The 25,440-nt window shown below is 39.9% G+C and overlaps 1 protein-coding gene across 1 annotated transcript; it reads right to left on the reverse strand.

Annotated features, from left to right (window-relative positions):
- LOC142644192 (L-type lectin-domain containing receptor kinase IX.1-like) lies at positions 1 to 714 on the reverse strand. Its single transcript, XM_075818854.1, has one exon. The coding sequence runs from the start codon at positions 712 to 714 to the stop codon at positions 1 to 3; it is 714 nt and encodes a 237-aa protein (XP_075674969.1).
- Between the last annotated feature and the right edge of the window lie 24,726 nt (positions 715 to 25,440).

Here is a 25,440-nt window from a genome sequence, read left to right on the forward strand (position 1 = left end):
TTATTGAGTAGATGTATACGCCGCAGAATATGTTGTGAACTGTGAAGAACCGGTGTAGCTACCGGGGCTTGATGACTGAGCGTGGTGGTCTTCTGAATTACTAGTTGAAGATGTTGATGCAAGAATTGGAGGGGTAAGATAGGTTGGCATTGGCATCTTTGGTTCGAGAACGGGTAACGCAGCTTCAAAATCAAGCACATGAATGGCTTTTCTTATTGACGGCCTAGCATTGTAATCTGGATGAGCACACCAAAGTCCAACAACCATTAATCGTTCCATTTGCTGCTCATCAAAATCTCCACAAAATCTAGTATCGGTTGCCTTGAGAAGATTTCTTGTTCCATAAAGCTCCCAAATCCACTCTAACAAAATAGTTTCATCTTCCTTTGCCTTGGGTTCAACTGGTTTTCTTCCACAAGCGATCTCCAAAGCTACAACTCCGAAGCTATATACATCTGATCCCTTACTGGCCCTACTCGACATAATACATTCAGGGGCCAAGTAGCCCATGGTCCCGGCCAAAGCCGTGGTTTGTGTTCCTTTTACATGGTCCACTAGCCTAGCTAAGCCAAAATCCCCTAACTTTGCATTTAAATTTGAATCCAACATGACATTGCTTGACTTTATGTCTCTATGCAAAACACATTGTTCCCATTCTTCATGCAAGTATAGAAGTGCTGATGCTAGTCCTCGAGCAATATTGTACCTCTCCATCCATGTTAACATGCTTTTACCTTTGAAAAGATGCAAATCCAAACTGCCATTTGACATGAACTCATAAATTAGAAGAAGATCCTTTTTCTCATGGCACCAACCAATTAGTTGCACCAAATTCCTATGCCTGAGCCGACTGATACTCCTTACTTCAGATGCATACTCCTTTATCCCTTGTTTAGATCCCCTTGAAACTCTCTTAATAGCAACATAGGAATTCAGGTCTCCTAAATATCCTTTATAAACCCCACCAAACCCTCCTTGTCCAAGCTTATTTTCCTCGGCAAAGTTATTCGTTGCAGAAACTAATTCTTTGTAGGAAAACTTCTTTGGTCCAGTACCTCATTCAAATTCATCATCCATGGAAAGATCAAAGACTAAGTCGTCGTCGTCTTCTTCTTCTTCTTCGCTTGGACGCCACTTTTTCTTATACGCAAGGTAAAGCACCACCAAAAAATAATTAAAATGCATGCACCCACGCTGAGGCCCGCCGCCAATTTTTTGTTGGGCTCGTCTTTATTCTTTTCCACAGAAGGTGCTGGCGACTGCTGATTCAATAAAGGTGATGTCGATTCAAAAGACCACGCGGTAAGAATATGCAACTCTGAAAGCAATCCTGTAGATGCCGAGAACCCAAATTCAACCCATTCTGGTAGGAGAAGTGTCAAATTAATGATAGAAGATACGTGTTGTTGAATAGGGGTGGTATCATTATCAAAACTAGTGAAGGTGACACTAAAATTTAGTGTACTGGAATTGTAATTGATACTTGCATTATATGTTCTATTCTGCATAATAGTACAATACTGATGATGGCGAAAAATCACCAATAAGCTACACGCACTCTCAAATTGAAACAACACCTACAAAACGAAAAGCGAAGACCTAATAGAGAGCACTGGTATGGTGCCGGCAAAAAACCCTCCGAAGGTCAAATTATAACTTTTCACAACCTTAAAGTACCAGAGTTGAGTCAATAATGCATACCTTGATTTTTGAGGGTTTTAAGGTATTTATAGTAGTGTAGGGTTTTAACCTCCATGCCTTGTTCATGAAGTCCTTTTCTTATAGAATTAGAACTCTTTCCTTTTACACACCTCCCAGAATTCTTTTCCTTGTAGGAGTCCCTTGATCGAGGCTTAAACGTGTGACGCAAGGATTCTTCTTATGCACGTTTTTGTGGAGACCAAGCAAAGCCACACCAGACTTAACCGTAAAGTGAAAACCCTATTTTGGAATTAGTGGAACAAATGACTACTGTGTTGTATCTATCCGTCCACTGTGGATCCGAGCTCCTTGGCTATTGACCATTAATCCGTCACCCCCGTGTCGTCACATCCAGCCACGTGGACCTGTCGTGTTCATTTTTATTCCTCTTCAATTGCCCCCTCATTCCTTGAGATCGTTAACTTTCCTCTGCGGTTTCATGGAATGACAGTTAGTTTTGACACTTGACAGACGTGTTTTGATGGACAGGCTGGAACAATATCATAAATGTACCAAGGACACGTGGTGGTACTCTATTGGTTGTTTGTTGGAATCGATGAGCCCCTTCGTTTATCGCGCCGTTCCCTCTATATATACTGTCCACCCCCTTCATTTTTACACTTTGGAAAATTTTCTGCTGATCAGAGTGCAACCGTCCACATTGTGTGATCCGTCGCCTCGAGAAGTTGAGATTCGTTGTCCTCTTAGCTCGTCCGTCGCATTTCCTTGCCATCCAACTGTGAGTACCTTCTTTTCTTAGTTTCTGTTCTTTATTTCGCATGTTGGTCCGTCGTCGGTACAGATTTAGAGTCTTAGGTTTCCTTTACTCGTCATTTGTAGGTGTCAGATGTCTAGTGAGGTGTCAAGTGGTCAGTCTTATGTCCGTGAGGGAGCCGGCTATAAAGAGGTGTTCCCGTCAGGTCAAGTAGACCAAAACACCTCTAGCGAGGAGAGGGAACCGTCAGCCAGCTCTCCTTCCCATGTAGAAGATGAAGGGCAGGATGAGGACGGGTCAGAGTATGACTTGAACGATGACTTAGATGGTATAGATCCACCGATCTAGTCCGTCATAGGCCCTGATGGTTTCAGAGAATTTGTCTTGCTCCCCTTATGGACGGTGAACGACTTCATTTCTTCCGTCAAGCCAGCGCACTTCAATACACTAAGGCAAAAGTACCAAATACCCGACACCATACCCATCCATCTACCCTTAAAGTCAGAGAGATGTTACTACGACAGTCTTGAAGACGTCGGTGTTTACGAGCAGATGCTAAAAGCTGGCCTACCCTTTCCTCTGAGTGCCTTACACCGTCGTCTTCTTCAATACCTAGGTTTGGCTGTCACTCAGATCTCACCAAATGCTTGGAGGGTTTTCTTGAGCGTCGAGGTCTTGTATGGTGTAATGTTTGATGGGGCGAGACGGTTAACAGTGGAAGAGTTCTTTCATTGTTACCATCCGTCTGAGATTACCAAGTCGAAGGGCATGTATAGCTTTGCGCCGAGGAGTCCAGTGCTTAGGCTAGTGTCCGAGACCCCAGACTTCAATCGTAACTGGAAGGGTCGATACTTCTTCCTTCAAGAAGATAACTGGATGAGCCGCCCTAGTGATGATGAACACATGCCAGTAGATAAAACTTGGGGGATAATGCCCCCGTCCGGTATGAGCCCGCCTTATTCGTAACCGTTCACCCCCTTTTTTTATGGAATTATTCTTAGCCGTTCACTTTTTCAGCGAGGGACCGTCCACTTGTTACAACAGAGCAATTCGGCTTTCTGGAAAAAATCTTTCAAACCACTAAGTTGTCGGAGAGGACTTGGATAAAGCTCGTCACCTTAGACATGCTGCATTGGTATTGTGATGGTCCAGAACCTATAACTGCAGCCCGTCGATACGACGCAGGAGTACGTAAACGTAAGTCTTTAATCCTTCCGCCATCATTTTAACTTATACCACTACTTTTAACCGTCTTCTTTTGCAGAAATGGACGATGCAAGGAGAAGGGCCATTATTAAAGAGCAGGCAGCTAAGAAAAAATAAGGAGGTGATCTTCCTCCCAAGACGGGTCTGTCTCTTCCAGCTACAAAGAGACCTTCCACTGAAAAGTTGGACCGTCATAGTAAAAAACAAAAGCTAGTGACGGGATTACCTGCCGATCAAGGGTCTGACGTGATAAGGTTGCCTTCCAAGCTGGGAATAGGTAAGGGCAAGGGTCTGATGACCAATCCTGACCCCGTCAAGGAGAAACCGCCCGTCCTACTTTGGGAAGATCTCCAGTATGCTCTCTGTCAAATCAGATCTATTATCGAGGAGGAAGACTATGAGGATCTCGGAAACCATGCCACTAAAGCTATGGGGGAGACTTGTTTGTTTAGCCTAACTCAAGTTGTTACTCGTCACATATTTCCTTCATCTTGTTCCTTAATACTTCGAACTAACTTATTGATATTGGTGCAGGGGGTCCTTATGGCCAAAGACTTGACGGACCGTTGTCTTGCCCAAGAAAGAGCTCTAGAGCGCGTACGTGCAAAGGCGAAGGCGACGGTGGAGGAACTTGACGAGTTGAAACTTTGGAGGATTCGTCATGAAGAAAAGTTGAAAATATCCGAGCAGGCTCGTGAGAATTTGGAGAAAGATGTGGAGTTACTGAGGGAGATGGTAAAAGCTAATGAGGACAACATCCGTCAATAAAAAGTTGATGCTATTAAGGAATACCGCGACTCCGACTCCCTTCTGCCGAGCTTGGCTCCTCCTTTGGTGACGGGTTTGACAATTGTCTCCGTCAAGTGAAGGCCTCATTTCCTGACTTGAACCTGGGTCACATCAGTATAGACACCGAGGCCCAGACCCATGCTCGCCCCGTCGATTTTGAAGGGACGGATGAGCTTTTTGGCGAAGGTCTTGGTGATGACGGGGTCCCAAAGGTTGATGAAAAAGAATCCATCGAAGTTGACACCCGCTAGCCATTACCAGAAGGTCCTGAGGCCAACGAGGATACCGTCGTAGTTCAGGATTGATATGTATATTCTGTAGTGAACAAAAACAACTTATCCAGTTTCAACCGTTGCCTTTTGTTAACTTTGTTTCGGCGATATGTATAGCTATCCCTTTTTATGATCTTGTTGGTTTTTTATTTTTCATCGAGCAATCCATTCATTATGTGGACTATCAATTCCATCTCATTTGTGATGATCCATCCATTATGTGGACTTAATATATTTTTATCTTTCTTTGGATGATTCGTCCACTTGGTGGACCTGTATATTGTCATCCTACTTGGGATGATCCGGTCACTATGTGGACTTGATATATTATCTTCCATTTTGAGATGATCTGTCCACTATGTGGACTTGATATATTATCATCCAATTTGAGATGATCCGTCCACTATGTGGACTTAATACATTTTCATCCTTTTTGGATGATCTGTTCACTGTGTGGACTTTATATATTTTTCATCCTTCTTGGATGATCCGTCCAGTATGTGGATTTGTATATTGTTATCCTACTTGGGATGAACCGTCCACTGTGTGGACTTGATATATTATCATCCATTTTGGGATGATCCGTCCACTATGTGACTTAATACATTTTCATCATTTTTGGATGATCCGTCCACTGTGTGGACTATATATATATATTATCCTTCTTGGATGATCTGTCCACTTTGTGGACTTGTATACTGTCATTCTTCTTGGGATGATTCGTCCACTGTGTGGACTTGGTAGATTTTGAGCAAAACGTATTCCATATACTCTGAATAAACTCCTCTTATTATAATGGATTGGTAGACTATATTGTTCATAGAAAATTTAAAAAACGCCTTTTAGCTTAAAAAGTACTCGTAGGAAATAAAAACTATGGCTATCTAAAAATAAACTGGAAATGAGGAGATAAATGTTGCTGTCGTCTTTGCCTTTTGTCTATTGGTAGTATTTCTTCAAGTGCTTCGTGTTCCATGGATGACTCAGCTTTCTTTCGTCTAGTGTCTCTAAGTAGTATGTTCCCTTCCTATGCCATGAAATGATTTTGTATGGTCCTTCCCAGTTATGACCTAGTTTCCCTTGGGAGGCATCCTTTGTAGCGCCGAGTACTTTTCTCAAGACTAGATCTCCCACCTAGAAGTCCCTGTGCCTGACTTTGAAGTTGTAATGCTTCGCCATCAGGTCTTGGTATCACGCTAATCTTTGTTCAGTTGTGGCCTTGACTTCATCCACAAGGTCGAGTTGTAAACGCAAAACATCATCATTCTTGCTCTTTTCGTAGTTTTCCACACGGTAGCTTGTTAATCCTACCTCTGCCGATATGAGAGCCTCACTACCATAGGCCAATCGAAACGGTGTTTCCCTTGTCGGTGTTCTCGCCGTTGTCTTGTACGCCCATAAAACGCTTAGTAATTCGTTCGGCCATATGCCCTTTGCCCCATCGAGCCGGGTCTTGATAATCTTAAGCAAGGATTGGCTCATGATTTCAACCTGTCCGTTGGCCTACGGGTGAGCGGGTGACGAGTAGTGATTCTTGATCCCAAGCTGTGAACAAAAGTCTCTGAATGTGTCGTTGTCGAATTGTTTCCCATTGTCTGAAACCAGCACCCTCGGAATTCCATACCTGCAAATAATACTTCTCCATACAAAACTACAGATAATCTTCTCCATGATAGTGGTCAAAGCCTCTACTTCCACACATTTGGTGAAGTAGTCAATACCAATCACTATGAACTTTAGCTGCCTTACTACTGTCGGGAATAGACCCATGATGTCTATTCCCTATTGTGCAAACGGTCATTGGGCCGTCATAGGTATAAGTTCTTCCGTTGGTTGCCTTATGAAATTGCCAAATCATTGGCACTCGTCGCAAACTCTGACATATGTGTGGGCATCCTTCTGCATTGTTGGCCAGTAGTATCCTGCTCGGAGTAGCTTGTACACCAAAGACCTTGATCCAGAATGGTTTCCACAAACTCCTTCATGGACCTCCCTCATCACGTAGTCCGCTTCTTCGTGGCTGAGGCATCTTAGGTATGGTCAGGAGAATCCTCTTTTGTATAAGACGTCTTTAATCAAAACAAATCGGGCAGCTTTAACCTTCAACTTCCTTGCGTCCTTTTTGTTATCGGGTAGCTTGCCTTCCTTGAGATACACCGCTATTGGAGCTGTCCAACAACACTCATTGCTTACCTCCTGTATGCTAATGTCATCTAATAATGATGAGAGCTGGACGAAGGATAATACCTGTTTAGGGATGATCATAGGTTCGGCTGAAGCTGCCTTTGCGAGTCGATCGGCTTCTTGGTTCTCCTCCTTTGGGATTTGAATCATCTTGATTTGGAGGTTATTCATTCGACCCTATACTTCCTTAAGATACCTTCTCATCCTTTCATTCTTGTAGTCATAGCTCCCATTAACCTAGCTGGTCACGATTTGAGAATCGGAGTATACGACCACACTCTTAGCTCCTGCAACTATTGCAAGGTCCAGTCCTGCTACCAAGGCCTCGTATTCTGCCTCATTGTTGGTAGTAGAGAAGTCCAGATGGATCATGTATTAGATCTTATCTCCCTCCAAGGTGTGGAGTACAACTCCAACACCTCCAGCATGTTTATTGGAAGATCCGTCTGTATGGACTCTCCATATGGGCATCTTTTCTTTCCCCTGGTCTTTTATGATAGTGAATTCAGCGATGAAGTCTGCCAATATCTGTCCTTTCACGGCTGCCTGTGGTTGGTATCGAATATCGAATTCACTCAACTCGATCGCCCATAATGCCATCCGTCTGGCAGCTTCGGGACTACTCATTGCTCTTCGTAAGGGTTTATCTGTCAAGACATTTATGGTATGCGCTTGAAAGTATGGTTTGAGTTTTCGAGCTGCGGTTACTAGATCAAATGCGAGTTTTTCCATCTGAGGGCACCTCTCTTCTTCTCCTCTCAGTGCCCAGCTTATAAAATACATGGGCCTTTGACCTTACCTTCTTCTCTAATAAGAGCTGCACTGACCGCTACTGAGGAGACGGCAAGGTATAGGAATAATTCTTTCCCTAGCATAGATGGGCTAAGCAACGGCGGAGCGGAGAGATACACCTTTAACTCTTCAAATGCCTTTTGGCACTCGTCTGTCCATTCAAATGATCTTTTCAGTGTGCGAAAGAAAGGGAGGCATTTATCCGTCGCTCTTGATACGAATCCGTTCAAGGCTACTATCTTGTCGGTCAAGATTTGTACTTCCTTTACCATCCTTGGAGGAGATAGTTCCATGACTGCCTTTACCTTCTCAGGGTTGACTTCAATGCCCCTCTAGGATACCATAAATCCCAAGAATTTTCTTGCAGTTACCCCGAACGCGCACTTGCTCGGATTCAGCTTCATCTTGTACGATTGTAGGGTACTGAAAGTCTCCTGGAGGTCGCTCATGTGATTGGACTCTCGAATGCTTTTCACCAATATATCATCTACGTAAACTTGCACGTTTCGGACAATTTGGTGCGTGAACATCTTGTTCATCAATCTCTGATACGTGGCTCCAGCATTTTTAAGCCCGAAAGGCATTACTTTGTAGCAAAAAATCCCCTGACTTGTTACGAATGGTTTTTTCTTGATCAACCTCATCCAATTTAATTTGATTGTAGTCGGAAAAGTCATCCATGAAGCTCAAGAGTTCGTGTCTTGCAGTGGAATCCACCAAGGTGTTAATACGTGGAAGTGGGTAACTATCTTTAGGGCATGCCCTATTCAGATCCGTGAAGTCGACACACATTCTCCACTTCCCGTTGGCCTTCTTAACCATTACTACGTTTGCCAACCAATCTGGGTAGTACACTTCGCGTATGAATTCTGCTTCTTGTAACTTCTGTATTTCCTCAACTATGGCTCGATCTCGTTCCGGGGCGAATACTCGCTTCTTTTGTCGGACAGGGGAGAATGAGGGTGATACGTTCAACCTGTGGACTATGATCGACGGGTCAATTCTTGGCATGTCCTCGTGACTCCATGCAAAAACATCTTGGTTTTCCTTGAGGAATACTATAAGCGCCTGTCGGACTGTTTGGCTGGCCAAGGTGCCAATTCTGGTGGTCCGTTCCAGCCTAGAATCATCGAGGTGTACCTCTTCTAACTCTTCCGCCGGTTCCGCTACCATTTGCTGTTCCTCGATGTTCATTCCTTGCAGGTGGTCGTCCATTTCCATCATGGCGACGTAGCATTCTCGTGCAACCACCTGATTTTCGCGCAGCTCTCCAACTCCGTATTCAGTAGGGAGTTTGACCATTAAGTGATAGGTCGAAATTACAGCCTTCCATGCATTGAGAGTGGGCCGTTCGAGGATGGCGTTATAAGCAGAAGAGCAATCGACCACAAGAAAAGCTACATCCTTGGTTATTTGCTAAGGGTAATCTTTGACCGTCACAGGCAACGTGACGATGCCCAAAGGGTAGACCCTTGTTCCTCCGAAGCCAATAAGTGGTGCATTTGTTGGGATCAGTCGTTCTCTACCAATCCCTATTTGTTGGAACGCGGGGTAGTAGAGGATATTTGCTGAGCTTCTGTTATCCACTAAAACTCGATGCATGTTGTAGTCCCCTGCCCGTATGTTGACGACAAGCGCGTCGTCATGTGGGTGGTGAAGGCGTCGTGCATCTTCTTCCGAAAACCCGATGCTGGGATTATCACGTCACGCCATTTTCAGTGAGGAACCTATCAACTGGATGCTTTGAACCATCCGCAAATAGGTTTTTCGGGCCTTTTTAGATGACCCTGCAGAAGTAGTGCCCCCTACAGGTGGTCTAGGACACTCGTTCTCCCGTCGGGGATTTTGTTCCTGGAGTTGATCCGTTCTCTCTTTCCTTACAAACTTCTGCAACCTTCTTTGCCTAATAAGGGCTTCAATTTGCTGTTTTAAGTCATAACAATCCGTTGTATCGTGGCCATGATCGCCATGTAAACGGCAGTATCTGTCTTTTGGCCTCTTGTTCGGATCTCCCTTTAGCTTGACAAGAAACGTCAAGGTTCCTTCATCTTTGATCTGCATTAACACTTGGTCGATTGGGGCTGTGAGAGGGGTGAAGTTCGTGAATCTTCTCACGGGTGGTTTGGGTCATCGATCTTCTCGTCACTCACCGGTTCTAGCCATCTTCCGTCCCTTATCCGGTCGTGTATCTTCCTGCCTTTCCCTTTTTCTAGGCTTTTCCTCTCAGGCCAACAAGGCATCCTCTACGTTCATGTACTTCATTTCCCTATAAAACACTTCAGACATAGTCTTTGGGTCATTCTTATACAGAGAAAACAGGAACTTGAACGCAGCTACAAGTATCTTGTCATCCGCCTTGTCTATTGAGAGGGCTTCCTTATTAAAGCGAGCTATGTATGATCTTAGAGTCTCGTCTTCTTGTTGTCTAATGTTCATCAAACACGCAGTTGACTTCTTATGTCGGTGACTCCCGATAAAGTGTGATACGAACTGTGCGCTTAATTCCTTAAAAGTGCCGATGGAATTAGACGTCAGCCTACTGTACTAGTCCATCGTAGGTCCTTTCAATGTGGTGGGAAAATCCCTACACATGATTTCATCTGGTACACCCTGAAGATGCATTAGGGCCTTGAAAGATTCCAAGTGATCCAATGGGTCCTTGGATTCGTCGTAATTCTCCATCTGAGGCATGCAAAATTTTTGGGAGAAGGGGGCATGAACATACGAGCGCTGTGAAAGGCGAATCAGTTTTATGGACTAGGTCATCCAGGTCGCTGGAGATTTGACCTCTGAGGGTGTTCATCATCACATCCATCCGTTCCCTCATCTCCTGCATCTCAGCTGCTATGTGAAGTGGTAGGGTGTGCGAGATGGATGGCCGGTTAGTGTCATGCCGCTCCGGTCTACTTGGAGCGTTGCTACCCTCAAGCCCTTCTGGGTTCCTCCCATCTACGCTTGCACCTTCCTGAACTTTCTTTGGTGCGCTTGGGTATGAATTCCTTTGCCGCAGTTGCTCTTCTAGATCATGATTCTGCTTGGTTAGGCGCTCAACCGCTGCCGCAAGCGTTTGGACTTGCCTCTTTAAAGCTGTGGCGTATGGTTCGTCGCCTTGATTGTTAGTTGTTGCCATCGATCGAACGAGTACCATGCAACTTTTTGTCTCAGGGATAGAGCAAAGGCTGATTACTCTCTAGTGCTGATGCTCTTCCCACAGATGGTGCCAACTGATGATGCCGAAAAATCACCAATAAGCTACACGCACTCTCAAATCGAAGCAACACCTACAAAACGAAAAGCGAAGACCTAATAGAGAGCATCGGTGTGGTGCCGGCCAAAAACCTTCCGAATGTCAAATTAGAACTTTTCACAACCCTAAAGTGCCAGAGTTGAGTCAATAATGCATACCTTAATTTTTGAGGGTTTTAAGGTATTTATAGTAGTGTAGGGTTTTAACCTTCGTGCCTTGTTCATGAAGTCATTTCCTTATAGAATTAGAACTCTTTCCTTTTACACAACTCCCAAAATTATTTTCCTTGTAGGAGTCCCTTGATCGAGGCTTAAACATGTGATGCAAGGATTCTTCTTATGCACGTTTTCGTGGAGACCAAGCAAAGCCACACCAGACTTAACCGTAAAGTGAAAACCCTATTTTGGAATTAGTGAAACAAATGACTACTGTGCTATATCTATTCGTCCACTGTGGATCCGAACTCCTTGGCTATTGACCATCAATCCGTCACCCCCGTGTCGTCACATCCAGCCATGTGAACCTGTAGTGTTCATTTTTATTCCTCTTCAAATACCATGCTGTAGAGTTGTAAGATGTCATGTTGTTGCTATTGATACCAACGTGCTCAGGAACTTCATAGGAAGGATCCCATGGAGCATTGTGAAAAGTATCGAACTCCACTGCAACGAATTTATTGTAGCTAGGAAAATTGGTTGTTCCATTTGTACGAGGCTCACAAGGCCAAGGCCAGAGCCATCTGAATATGTATATTTACCTCGAGAATCGATGATGAAGGAAAAGTTGGAGGTGAAGTTGGCCACATTTCCTGAGTTCTTGTCCCAAAGATGCATTTGCTCTGAATATGTTGCTCGACCCCAGTTGTCCACTTCATCTGGTGTGAGTTGGATCACTGAACCTGAATTCGTAGCGTTCCTTGTTGGAGTTACAGGTTTGTACTTGGTTGTGTCATTGAAATCGCTGTAGTTGAAGGATATCTGAGTTGCACATGGGCTTATGAGATAGAGGAAAATTGCTTATCATCAAGTAGATAATAAACAGCTTTGGTGACTGGAAAATCATGGCCTAGAGCTAGTCTCCGTTTTTGGGACTTAGCTAGAGGCTTGTAAATTGTTATTATCAAATATGGTATGGACTGGATGACCACCACATCAACCTGTATCTTTTTTCTAAACACAGAAAATTTCACTATGTTTGATATGACAGGTTTTGATTTAAGTCATGTACAATATTACAAGGAATGTACCATTCATAACCTGCCACCTTAATCATTGTTAGAAAAATGATCAGATTTATTTTGCATTTGGAACTTGCTTTGGTTTGCAGAGATTGCGTATCCGAAATTGCTAGAAATTATTAGATTGATCGGTGGACGCCCACGTTTTTTTGACCGAGGACGCCCATGTGCTTATACCAACTAGTAGTAAAATTGACTTTGATAACTATTGTCATTTGGGCCAATATATTGAATTTTACGAGAATATATTTTAATAAATACATTATCAAGAATGTTCTGCTTAAAAATTTAAGTCTAGTGTTATGTTGAAATTTTTATTAAAAAGTATAAATGCTAAATAAAATGGTGTTTGGTTATGTTATTAGATAATATATTTGTTAACCTACAAACAAAAAACAAAAAGTGCATTTTTTATCATATTAAATAAGGACAAAGTTTAGCTATAAAATTGATTATAACTTTAGGCTATAAACTCATTCAATGAAATAAATATTATTATATATTTTGAAAATCTAACCGTTGAATTGAATATTCTTTACGCTTTTTATATACATGTCAAATTATCAAATTTTGTGTCAATTGGATCTTATAGTTTATACATAATTTTAAATTACAAAAACTTGCAATTTAAAAATTGATTGATGACATAGTTATTGTTATTTAATTTTCTTGAAATTTTGCAAACATGGAGGATATAAAAATAAGATGTAATCCAATGATAGATTTGTTAAAATTCACCTCCAATAAAAAGATATTGAGTGAGTTTGTAGCCTAAGGTAACAACTGATTTTGTAGCTAAACTTTGTCTATCAAATAATAACATTCAAAGTATTGCTCAATCCTTGGGAGGTTGCAGATTGAATTTTGTTCACTGAAAGGAAAATGCAATGACCCATGCTTTAGCTAGAAGAGCAAAATGCTCAAAAGAATTATTGGCCTAGATAGAGGATTTTCCACCAAACATCAATGTTGTATTACATTCTAATTAGCTTCTTAATGAATAATATCTATTGTTCTGATTATGAAAAGAAATATTATTACTATATAATAAAATAAATAAAAATTATTTAAAATTTGTAACTAATAACACAAAAATAAAATAGTTTCACGTACTCTAAATATAGGTCTAATATAAAAAGTAAAATACATTATACACTTGCACTATAAAATCTGAATCAAATAGTTTTTTAAATTTCTAATAAGAAACTCAATTCCCCCCTCCTTGTGTCTGTATATTTGTTTCTCAAGAAAAGAAAAATAGATAATTGTGTCAAATTACTTAAGATAGTGTGTTATCTGTAATATAACTTACTTCGTGCCCCTTAAAATTAATTACCATAATTTTAAATTAAAGTTGGTAGTGTACATTTGTGTTAGATCCCCATCTTCTCTCACTTATGTGTATGTGTGTTTTTCAAGAAAAAAAAAATTAATAAGAAGCAAATTACATTAAATTATTATAGATTCTGAAATTGCTTACCAACAATTCCATATTTTGCAAAATGCATCTTTTGTCTAAGAATTATATAGGTAGTGTTAGGAAGGACTGCCAGGAGAATGCATGCTACTAGAATGCATTTTGCATCATGTATGTTACTAGAATGTATTTCTTAAAAGTATATATTGCGTTTGGTATGACACTGAAACTTTAACTAAATTATAATTATACTGATTATATTGAATGAAATTTCGTTTGGTTTGAAGAAGTGTAAAATAAATTTTCAAAAATTATACCAATTTTTATAGTTATTTAAAATTTTCAACAAACATTAAGTGACTTTCATTACATAAAATACCAAAAGTATGAATTTTATTTAATAATATCAACTTAAAAATTGTCCCCTGCTTTTTCCCCAACATTGCATAAAATTTTCCCCCCAATTATTTTCCCACCTCTCTCTCTCTCTCTCTCTCTCTCTCTGATCAGAGTGGCTTGGAGGTGGTTTTGGGAGTGAGTATTTGGAAATCTGTTGTTTTAGGCATAGACTTGGCTGAATCAAGTTAAAATTTAGCTATCTATTCCATTCTCCCCTTTATGAGTAACACCCCAAGTCCCCCATCATAAAATTTAAAGATTCTAAAAATAAAGTTATTAAAAATTAAGAGCAGTGAAATGTTGCAAAATTTTTGAGAGAAAAGACTTAGAGAGGAGACATTAGGTTGCTCCAACAACATTACTCCTCTTAAGTCTTCAAACACATTTATATACATACAGAGACAAAGCTAGAAGTATAACAAAAGAAAATTTTAATTATGAAACTTTAGATAAGTTTTCCATTTAATATTAATAAACTATCAACAAGAATATAGACACAAATCACAAAATTATTATTTCTTTATATATATATATATATATATAAAGGGTTGGGTTCAAGTTACACCTGGTGTAACTCTAAGCAATATTACACCACTCAATATTTTTTAATTGGATGTGAATTTTGACAAATCCACCATTAGTTTAAATTATCTTCATATATTTTCTATGCTTGCAAATTTTCATGGTGATCATCATCAATCAATTGTTTAAATTAAATTTTTTGTAGTTTAAAATAATGTATAAAATATGAGCTTATGGGTCGAATAGTAAATAACATCCAATTGACATGAAAATTGGCAAGAATATTAAAAACATAAAAAATATGTAATTGAACAGTGAGATTTTTAAAATATGAATTTTATAACAAGTTATTAGGTGGTGTAGCATTGTTTAGAATAATACTAGATGTAACTTGAACCCAGCCCATATATATATATATATAGACACACACATATAAAAATAAATAAATAACAAAGAAATAAATGCACATACACAAAAAAATATTCATTGTCGCACTATGTACACAATACAACAATATAATTCACAAACTTTATTATATCTCAAATCCCAATTAATTTTAAAGTGTCAAACAAGCTCAACAGACAAACATAATTATTAACTATTAAACAAATTTCAATTCATATAAGCACAAAAGGACAATTCAACTCATAGAGCATAACATATGGGTGGACATCAATCCGCCACTAGTCACTTCTGCTATTTTTTTACAGTTGTTGTTTAAGTCTCTTAAAAAGAGAAAGAACACTCTCTTTGTCTTGCTCATATGAGAGAGAGAGAGAGAGAGAGAGAGAGAGAGATACTAGATCTAGTGAATCTGGGCTAGGGGCGGGATTGGCCGCTCTGCTGCTGCCGTGCTGCCGCTGCTGCCTCTCCCTACACTGCTTCAGTTCAGCCGTTCAGCCTCTAAGTCTCTTGGTTAGGCTTAGGGTTTTGTTTGTTTGTTTGAAATGACAAATTAGTTTTATTTTAAAATTGTGAAAGGTCGGGCTATTTGTTTTTAGCAAAATTTGATTGATTGGGTTAAATATTTTTTTAGCTTTGATATCTATGATTTTTGTTGTTATGCTAAATTTTTTGGGCTTGCTAAATTTTCATTTAAAATGGATCCATAAGTTTTTTTTTTTTTTTTTTCATGTCCATTTAGAGTGCAAATAATATTGGTAAGAGTGGCCAAGTGTAATTTTATTGAACCAAATTAGTAAAATTAATATATATATATATATAAGCATTTTTTTAAAAAAAATATTTGGGCGCTTCACGTCCAACAATAGCTCTGTCCTTGTATACGCAGATTCTTACCCATCAAATTCTTCATTAACATCACGTCAAGCAAGCTAGAACATGGCCTACGACATTACATAAGCACCCACATGCACAACTCCCCTTAGAGTCTTAGATGTTTGGCAAAAGATTCGTGAATAAGAAGGCCAAGCAAATAAGAGTCAATTAACCTTCAGATTCACCATCGAGCAATTTGAAGAAGGACGTGCATGCATGTATAGGAATCATATTCACATACCATGCATTAGATCAGGGACTTATTGATTATTTTCTATAATTTTATAATTATGTTCCACTGATAGTGGTATTTTTGACAAAGTAATTGAAACTTATTAAAAAAATGGCTAAGAAAGATGATGACACCAACTGGGCTGTCAGCCTCACAGAACTGATGGAGGCTCCAAAACAACTACAATGGAGGCGATGCACCCTTAATAATCAACAGTGCTTTCAAAGGACAATGCCACAACAAAAGCCAATGGATGCATCTCCCTTAAGAACTGACAGGAGATCCTTGAGCAACAGATGACCATAAGACTGACGGAGTGGAAAAGCCGATGGGTCCTACATGGCCTTGCTTGGTTTTCACAAACACTCATATATAGAAACATCTTGTGTATGCAAAAAAACCCTAATACTCACTCATATCTCCCTCATATGAGAAGACACCTTAAAATCTTGGAAACCTTAAAATCTTGGAAACCCTAAAACCATATCCTCCTCACAAGGAAAAATCCCTACTGTTAAGGGATCTTGGTTCACCATTCACCAGTATATAAGCACCAGACCCCTTCTTTCCACAGGTACGCAGAAAATCTCTAACTCTCTCACTATAGAGTTTTTAGAGATTTCTCATTCTTTAACTTGACATTTGGAAGGTTTTTGGCTGGTATCACATCGGTTCCTTCTGTTTGGTCCTTGTGTTCTTGTTCCTTAGGTACCCATCAGCGCGATTTGGAGCCAACAACTCACTAACGATTTTCGTGCATCATCAGTTGGTGCCATCTGTGGGAACAAGTGATTAGCCATATCATTGTTTCTAAGACAAAGATATGCATGGTCTTGACGTGTTCAATGGCCACCATCAACCAAGAAACAAGGAATCCCTCCAACGCCTTAGAAAGACAAGTGCAAACCCTAGATGCGGCAATAGAGCGACTTACCTAGCACAACCAAGAGTTGGAGCAATAGCTAGACCAAAGGAATGAGTGACGTCCATACAACTAGTGCAATGAGCGGGACAATGACGAGCAAAATGATAGTCACCAACCAACAAGAGACTGACAAGAGAGGGAGGACTAGGACGAAAGCAATGTCCCCAGCAGACGGGATGGGTTAGAGGACGCTAGTCATCCGACTAGCTGAAATGGAGATCAACGCAATGTGCATGGCCCAGGATATGCAAATGACAAAGGAGAAGATGGACGTGATGATGAATGCCATGAGACAATGGGTATTTACCAATTTGGACGAGTAGGTCCAGTGGACAGACTCCCCATTTACTACCCAGGTGACTTCTTTCCCCCTCCCCGCAAAGTTTTGGATGCTGCAGGTGGAAATGTATGACAGATCAAGGGACACGCTCGACCATCTAGAGTCATTCAAAACCCGCATGCACCTACAAAGGGTTCTAGATGAAATTATATGCAGAGTGTTCCCTACTACATTAAAGGGATTGGTAAGGGTATGGTTCAACAAACATACCCCCAACTCTGTCTCTACCTTTAAAGAATTGAGCAGACACTTCGTAATATACTTTATTGGGGGGCAGAGGTACAAGAGGTCCTCCACAAGTCTACTGAACATCAAGCAGCGGGATGACGAGAGCCTAAGGTCGTATGTGACTCATTTCAACAAGGAGGCCCTCTTGATTAACAAAGCCGATGATAAAGTTCTTATTACTACATTCACCAACAGGTTGCAGTCTGGAGAATTCCTATTCTCTATCTACAAGAATGACCCAAAAATGATGGCCGATATAATTTACGAGGCCATGAAATACTTGAATGCTAAATACATGATGATCATTGGGGGTAGACCAAAGAAGAGAGAAAGGCAGGATGATCCTTGTCCATAAAAAGGAAGCAAGTCAGCCAGAATGAGTGACCGAAGGGACGACAAGAGATTAAGACCACCACCGGGGAGGACGATGAACTTTACTCCTTTAAATACCCCGTTGGATCAAGTCCTCATGCAGATAAGAGATGACGCGGCATTGACTTGGCTGGATAAACTGAAGGGCGATCTAAACAAGAGGCGTAGAAACAAGTACTGTCGCTTCCACCGGGATCATGGGCACGACACTTCCAAGTGCTATGACCTAAAGCAGCAAGTAAAGGAAATTATAATGGTTCGTCAAGGATGGAGACAACCCGCTAGGGGACCCCGAACCTAACCGATGAGCTGAAGAAAGACCTAGAGCCCTGCTCGAAGAGATAAGGGTGATCGTACGAGGGAACACGATGGCAAGATCCTCTAAGAAGGCAAGGAAGACATACTTATGAATGGTGCAGAGCATCTAGACTTTTGGACGGCCACCTAAAGCAACCAAGGTTGACAACCCCACCATCAGCTTCACAGAAGAGGATGTTAGACGGCTACACCACCCTTATGATGACCCCCTGGTCATTAGCTTGTCAAGTGCAGATTTCACTACCCAACGAGTGCAAGTAGACAATGAGAGCTTAGCAAATATCCTCTACTATCCTGCATTCCAGCAAATGAGAGTCAATAAAGAGCATCCCCTACCCTCAAAGACACCATTAGTAGGATTTGGTGGCACCAAGATCTTCCCCATGGGGACCATCACCTTGCCAGTAACCATTGGGACATACCCTCAGCAACTCACTAAGGAAGTCAATTTCTTGGTCGTCGATTGCTCTTCTGCCTACAACGTCATCATTGGTCAACCTACACTTAATGCATGAAGAGCAGTTACGTCCACATACCTACTGGTAAAATTCCCAATGGAGTATGGGATAGGAGAAGCATGAGGGGACTAGATGGCCGCCTACGAATGCTACATTGCCATGCTAGAAATGGATGATCACTTGCAGGCTTTAAACATCGAAGAGAGAAGGGTCGTAGTAGAACCAATGGAAGACTTGGAAGAGATTTCCTTGGATGATAACGTCCCAGGCTGAACCACTCACTGTAGACACTTGATTTTGTACCCATAATTTAATCTTGGAAAATGACTAGAGTGACCATTCATATACCCAAAATTTAGAGTTGTATTACATGCATTAATTAATTCATTGCATATCATAAAATGATCTTGAGGTTTTAACGAACGTGACACTATGCTCGATTTCCAAATTGGACCAGATTGAAAGATATCACATGATCAAGATTTCGCGGTCTGCATGCATTTTTTTTTTGGGTGGAATGTATCACGCATAATTAATTTGAATTAATTCTTATTGGTTAAAAAATTGAAGTGAATTAAATAACTTTGTGAATGTTTGTTGGTTAGTGTCAAAAATAGGCCTGCTTGCATGGGAATAAAGTGGATAATCATATAAGAAAGAAGTTAAGGATAATCAAGTCTTTTTGGAATATTTATCTACAAGATAATTATCACTTTAAAGACCTGAATATCAAGAAAAAAGTCATTAATTTTTAGAATACGGATAAAAAATGCATCAAAGTGCAATTTTCGGCTAAATTGGACCAAAACTCAAACGTGTACCTAACACCCAAGAGGGCCATTCGGCATTCTTGGAGTGCCGATCACATGGCAAGTGGAATTGGCACTTCCCAAGTGCCGATTGGCCCAAACTTTTGGCCTAGCCCGGGGACCCCTTGATTGAGATAAAACCTATCTTTTTCTACTTTTTAGAGGTAAGGACGTGTTCCAATTCATATCTGATCTCATTCAACTTAATTTTTAAGCATTCCAACCTCTATAAATAGAGGGAAAAAAATAGAATTAAGGGCTTTTCTCTTCTAATTTGTTTGCTCCCCTTACGTTAAAGACATTCTGGAGGCTTTTGCCTTAGGAATTTCTTTTTTGTAAGGAAAGTATTTTAGACCTCAAAGAGGTGAACAAAATTCTTTTATTGCTAAAATATTCTTTCATTAGAAGAGCACGCTCATGCAAGAGGTATCTATTTTTCTTTCTTTTCTTCTTCCATTAATTAGTATGTTATTGTTCATCTCATGAATGTGATTAATATGTTTTATTGTGTCTTGTTCTTAATATATAGTTGCCATGCTTAGATACTTTGTTGGAATTTTCTTTGATATGTTCTTTAGATGATTGTTTGTTTTAATTCTTTCCCTTTGATTTCAAAATCTGCAAATGATCATCAAAGTTTTTTTTTTTTTTTTTCCCTAAACTCAAAACTGATCTATATTTTCGTTAAATACAGATCTGAGTTTTTTTCTAAACTCAAAAACTGATCTGTATTTTCATTAAATACAGATCTAAAAATTGTTCTAAAAAGTTTTCTTTGTTATAAAATTGCAAATTTTGAAATTTTAAAGAAGGGATTGAAAGTTAGGTTAAAGTTTTTTTAATATGCGATGTATGCATAAAAAATTTGTCTCATGAATGTGAACTCTCTTTCAATTTTTTTTTATTTGTTTCCAACAATAGATTTGATTTTTTTTATAAACCAAAAATTCTTTTCTTTTTCTTTTCAAAACAGATTTGCTTCTTTTTAACAAAATCTTATCCTTTTCTTTACAAAAGCAAATCTGATTTTCACAAATCAAATCTCATTTTTCTAACTTTACACAAAATAGATTTGATTTGTTTTAACAAAATCACTTTCTTTTTTTTTTAATTTTACAAATCAAATCTTTTTTTCTTTTTTTTTTTTAACTTTACACAAAACAGATCTGATTTTTCTTGATAAAATCTCTCTTTTTTTATTATTTTTTTTTTACAAAAACATATCTGATTTTTACAAAACAAATTTTTTTTTTTTTAATTTCCAAGATAAATAAGAATTTTCTTTAAAAAGAGGACACATCTATAAGGAAATTTATTTAAATTAATTTTTTTCAAGTGTTTCTCATGTGCATTATAACATATCACTCAACATCATTTAAAAAGGGTATATTAGTCATTAGTGTCTAGAAGACCAGACTCTGTTTGGATGGAATGAGTGCCTAACACCTTCTCATGTCGTAACCTAGCCCTCGAACTTAGGATTTTTGGATAGGTAGATTAGTGTTTTGTCCTTTAATTTTGGTAGATTGTAACTAGGACCAAAGTTTTGTATTCTTTTGCATAGATTGTAACTAGGACCAAAGCCATGTAAGGTTGATTTACCAAAATTGTACTTTTTCATTCAATCAATGACATTCAAAGTTTTTTGAACGTGTAATTATATTTATTTTTCTTATTTTTTTGTATAAAAAATAGGTGACGACTCCACACCACTACCCAAAAGAGAGGTTTCCTTACAAGCGCCCAAATCTCTTTTTGAGAAGCCTAATTTTCTGGTCCCTCATAGTGGCGACTCCACTAGGGATGTCGAGGGCTAAGCTTCATGTTAGACTTTAAGTGACCAACTATATACCCTTACAAGCTTTGTTTGTTTATGTCTTGAGATGTTTGCATTATATTTTTTGTTTGTGTTGCCTAATTGTTATAGTGTGTGCCATCAAAACAACAAATATATATGAACCCATCTCAACATATGGTGGTAGTAACCATGGATCACCGGTTTTTATTAGATTCAGATACCCAGTGGCAAACTCACCAACTCATAGCCCAAAGTGAATGGATCACTTCTTATTGACTATAAAGGATAGACCATGTCGTTTGGACCAATGTAATGTTCATTACATTACAAGTTGGGAGGTGTGATGTCCTAGTTATGGGAAACAATGAAACAACAAACCCACCCTACAATGTAATGACTTAGAACCTACCCTTAGGCCAGTCCATATTAAAATTACATTGCATGTTGTGTGTATTTGTTTGGTCAGCTGATTGATATAGATGGGGACCTAGCTTTGATTGACCTGACCAAGCCTTTTCTTAAGGGAGAATTTGGTCAAGATCAGAGGGAAGACTCCAAAGAGAACCCAAGATCAACACTCAAGCTAGCGGTTCCGATTCCAAGCCCATCACGGCACTGAAGCCCGTAAGCATAGAAGACATTCCACTGCTGCAACATCACAATCCTGTGTTCAACTTACAAGATAGTCTGAAGGCGAAAGGGGGAGAACTTCTAAACATTGAAGATCCCATGAACACTCAAGAGCTACTAAACACCATGGTAGCTAGTTAAATCCAACTGAGGGAGGACATGAACCTTATGGTGTAACAATTTCAAAATCTGAAGAGTGGCTAAAGGAGAACAGAACAGACCATAGTTCCCCAACCATGGAGGGTGAGAAGAAGATCAACGAGAGGATAAACAATGTAGAAGAGATGATCAAGAGAGCTCGCAAGATGGAAGACCTCATGGACTACCAATTACTCTCATTTTTCCCTGATGTGAGATTGCCTTCCAAGTTCAAGATGCCAACCTTGGACAAGTACGATGGGACTAGCTGCCCAAAGCCTCATTTGAAGATGTATTTGAGGGCCATACAACCCCTAGGAGCAACAGAAGAACTACTTGCTCAAATGTTCCAAAATACCTTGACTGGACCTGCTCATAGGTGGTTTCTCAACCTAGATGATGCTAGAGCAAGGAGTTGGAAGGAAATCTGCCACGAGTTTCACAATCAATACAAGTACAACATGGAGGTGGATGTGACAAGGAGAGACTTGGAGACCACGAAGCAAGAGCCGAAAGAATCTTTCTTTACCTTCATTACTAAGTGGAGGTCCAAAGCTGCACATATGATGAATAGGCCCAATGAAGAAGAGCAATTAGCAATCATTGGAAAAAATTTATTGCATGTATTCCATAAGTATTTTTTTGCCCAATATTTTCCTAATTTTAGAGCTTTAACTACTACTAGAACCCAAATTGAGGATGCAATAAATAATGGCACTATAAAGAATGAGGACCCACCAAAGTTTAAAAAGAATTTAGGATCTAGTTCTAAAACTATAGAAGTTTCTAATATATACAAAAATGATCCTTACCAACTTATTGCCCTTATTGCCCCCATGCAAATATCACAAGGGCCACCTCCAAGGCCGAGGAGGGAATTTCATGAATTATATATGCTCGTGAACCAAGTGTTTGAAAAACTAAAAGCAAAAGGGTTACTCAAACCCTTAGATCTGAGACCAATCCCAAACCCATTGCTTGAAAGATTTGAAGTGAGTAAGAGATGTGCCTACCACCAAAGCCCTGGCCATGATACTGACAAGTGTTTTGGCCTTCGTCTTGCAATTTAAGATCTGATAGGCACTAAGGTGATTGCACTGCCTACAAGGCTTAGCATCACTAATAATCCCTTGCCCAACCACAATTTTAGGAGAGGACTCAGGATTAATTGCTTAATGACTGAAGAGGAAAGTGAAGAGGACCCATCTAAGATGGTTTGTGACTTACCCGAGTGCTTTATGATGACATGGGAAGAGCTGGTGGGTATGACATCCACTACAGGGTATGATATATGGAGTGAAGATGTAACAAACACCTCAAATTATCCAACATCCACAAATAGGGAGAGACACTTTAAAGCCCAATCAAACTACCCAACATCCACAAATAAGGGGAGACACTTCAAACCCTAAGCAAGTTACCAAACGCTTACATATGGAGGGAGACACTTCGAACCCCAATTAAACAATCCAACATACATAAATGGGAGGAGACACTTCAAACCCCAAGATATTGATCTAAATGACACAAAAAAATTGCCACATCATAAGGGAGGATGAGGTCCTAAAACAACTATAGAAGACATAAGCCAATATATCTTTATGGGGTTTACTCATAGCCTCATACAATCACCGTCAGAACCTAGTAGACCTTCTCAATCAAATCCAAGTTCCTACAACCACTACTTCTCAAGATCTAAATGCTATGATTGGGTACATATGTAGGGAACTCACTATTTCCTACTTTGACAGAGATTTGACGAAGAAGGGAAAGCACGACAATGACCCATTGCACATTATTGTAGATGCCAAAGGCAAGAGGATTCCAATGGTTCTAATTAATGATGAAAGTGCCTTAAATGTGCGACCTTTAAAGACCACAAGTTGCTTGGACCTAAGTATTGAGGATTTTGTGGCGATTGATCAGCATGTGAGGGCATATGACAATAGTAGAAGAGAGGTTTTAGGAACTGTGACACTAGAGCTTACTATAGGGCCACTGATCAAGAAGGTGGAATTTCAAGTCCTAAACATAGCATCGTGTTTCAGTATGCTCCTTGGGCAACCATGGATCCATGACACAGAGGTCATGCCTTCATCCCTATACCAAAAGGTTTGGTTTCCACATGAAGGAGCCATAGTTACCATAAATGGCGATACTTTGACCATACCAAGGCCCATTTTTAGTATTGATTTGAGAAGAAGCATTGACCTTGGATGGCTTTGAAATTAAGAAGCCTGGTTTTGGAAGAAGAGAAGAGGAAGTGGAGAAGACCCCCAAGGAATTTGCCCCCTACAACAACAATAATGTGGTGGTAATGATGAGGAGAATGAATTACCTTCTGGAGATGTACTTAGGGAAAACTGTGAAGAAGCCAAATGCTTAAGTCCCAATAGTTCCTACTACCACACCACCTTTTAGGCTAGGGTATAAGCCCACAGATGATGACTTACTAGAAATGGAGGTGAGAAGAATGGCTCGTGCGAAGGCCAAAGCAAAGGGACTTCCTTGTTCTTTGGAACCCTTAAAGTCCTATACTCTCACATTGAAAGGAAAGTTTGTGAAAGCTGGAGATAGTTAACGCTATTGGGGATTTCTTGAACCGCGATTCGATCCTAAGTCAAGAACAATGGTGCTTAGGTTTGAGCTATTATTTGATTGCAACAACAAGCTTCCAGAGCTGAAGAAGGAAGACACAAATTGGGTCCCGACTGATTGGGCTGATTACGTGGACCCTAATGCAATGACTGCACTTTTGGGAGATGCCATTTGTAATATAGAGGAAGAAGAGTACTAGAAGGCTTGCTAACATGCATTGAAGAGACCAAATGAAGCAAGAATAAGTGATAAAGATGAGGAAGGGGAGAAGCCCCTAGTGATGATGATGAAGGTAGCAAGAGCAAGAGCGATAGTAGTAGTAATAGCAGTAGCAGTGACAATGGAGATGGTGAGGATGATAGCAACAGTTATAGTGAAAGAAACCATAATGAGGACTATGATAGCCAATATAGTGGCAATGATTAGGGTGTACCCCCTAGTGATAGAGAAGATGAAGATGTAGAACTTTTCTATGAAGACCGCTCTGATGATGACGTAGACTACTATGACAAAGATATTGAGGATGATGCTGAAGTTGAACCTATAGACATGGAGAGTGGTGCTGAAAGTGAAGAATCTGAGCTAGAAAATGTGCTGGAAGCTACAGGAGATGAGGTTAAAGAGGTCGGGAATATAGACTATGGTGATTACCCCTATGGGCATCCCTTGGATTGGAGCTGCATTACTAATGTTAGTTCAAACTCAAGTCCTCAATATGACAATCATGGTAGAGAAATTCTTGAGTTAGGATTATTTCACAATTCAGAACTTTTCTCACTAATCCTATACACTAAAGAAGTAGATGACATAGATGTTAGATTGGCCGCCCTAAACC

This window comes from Castanea sativa, chromosome 7, assembly GCF_040712315.1.
Source record: "Castanea sativa cultivar Marrone di Chiusa Pesio chromosome 7, ASM4071231v1".
Taxonomy (NCBI): Eukaryota; Viridiplantae; Streptophyta; class Magnoliopsida; order Fagales; family Fagaceae; genus Castanea; species Castanea sativa.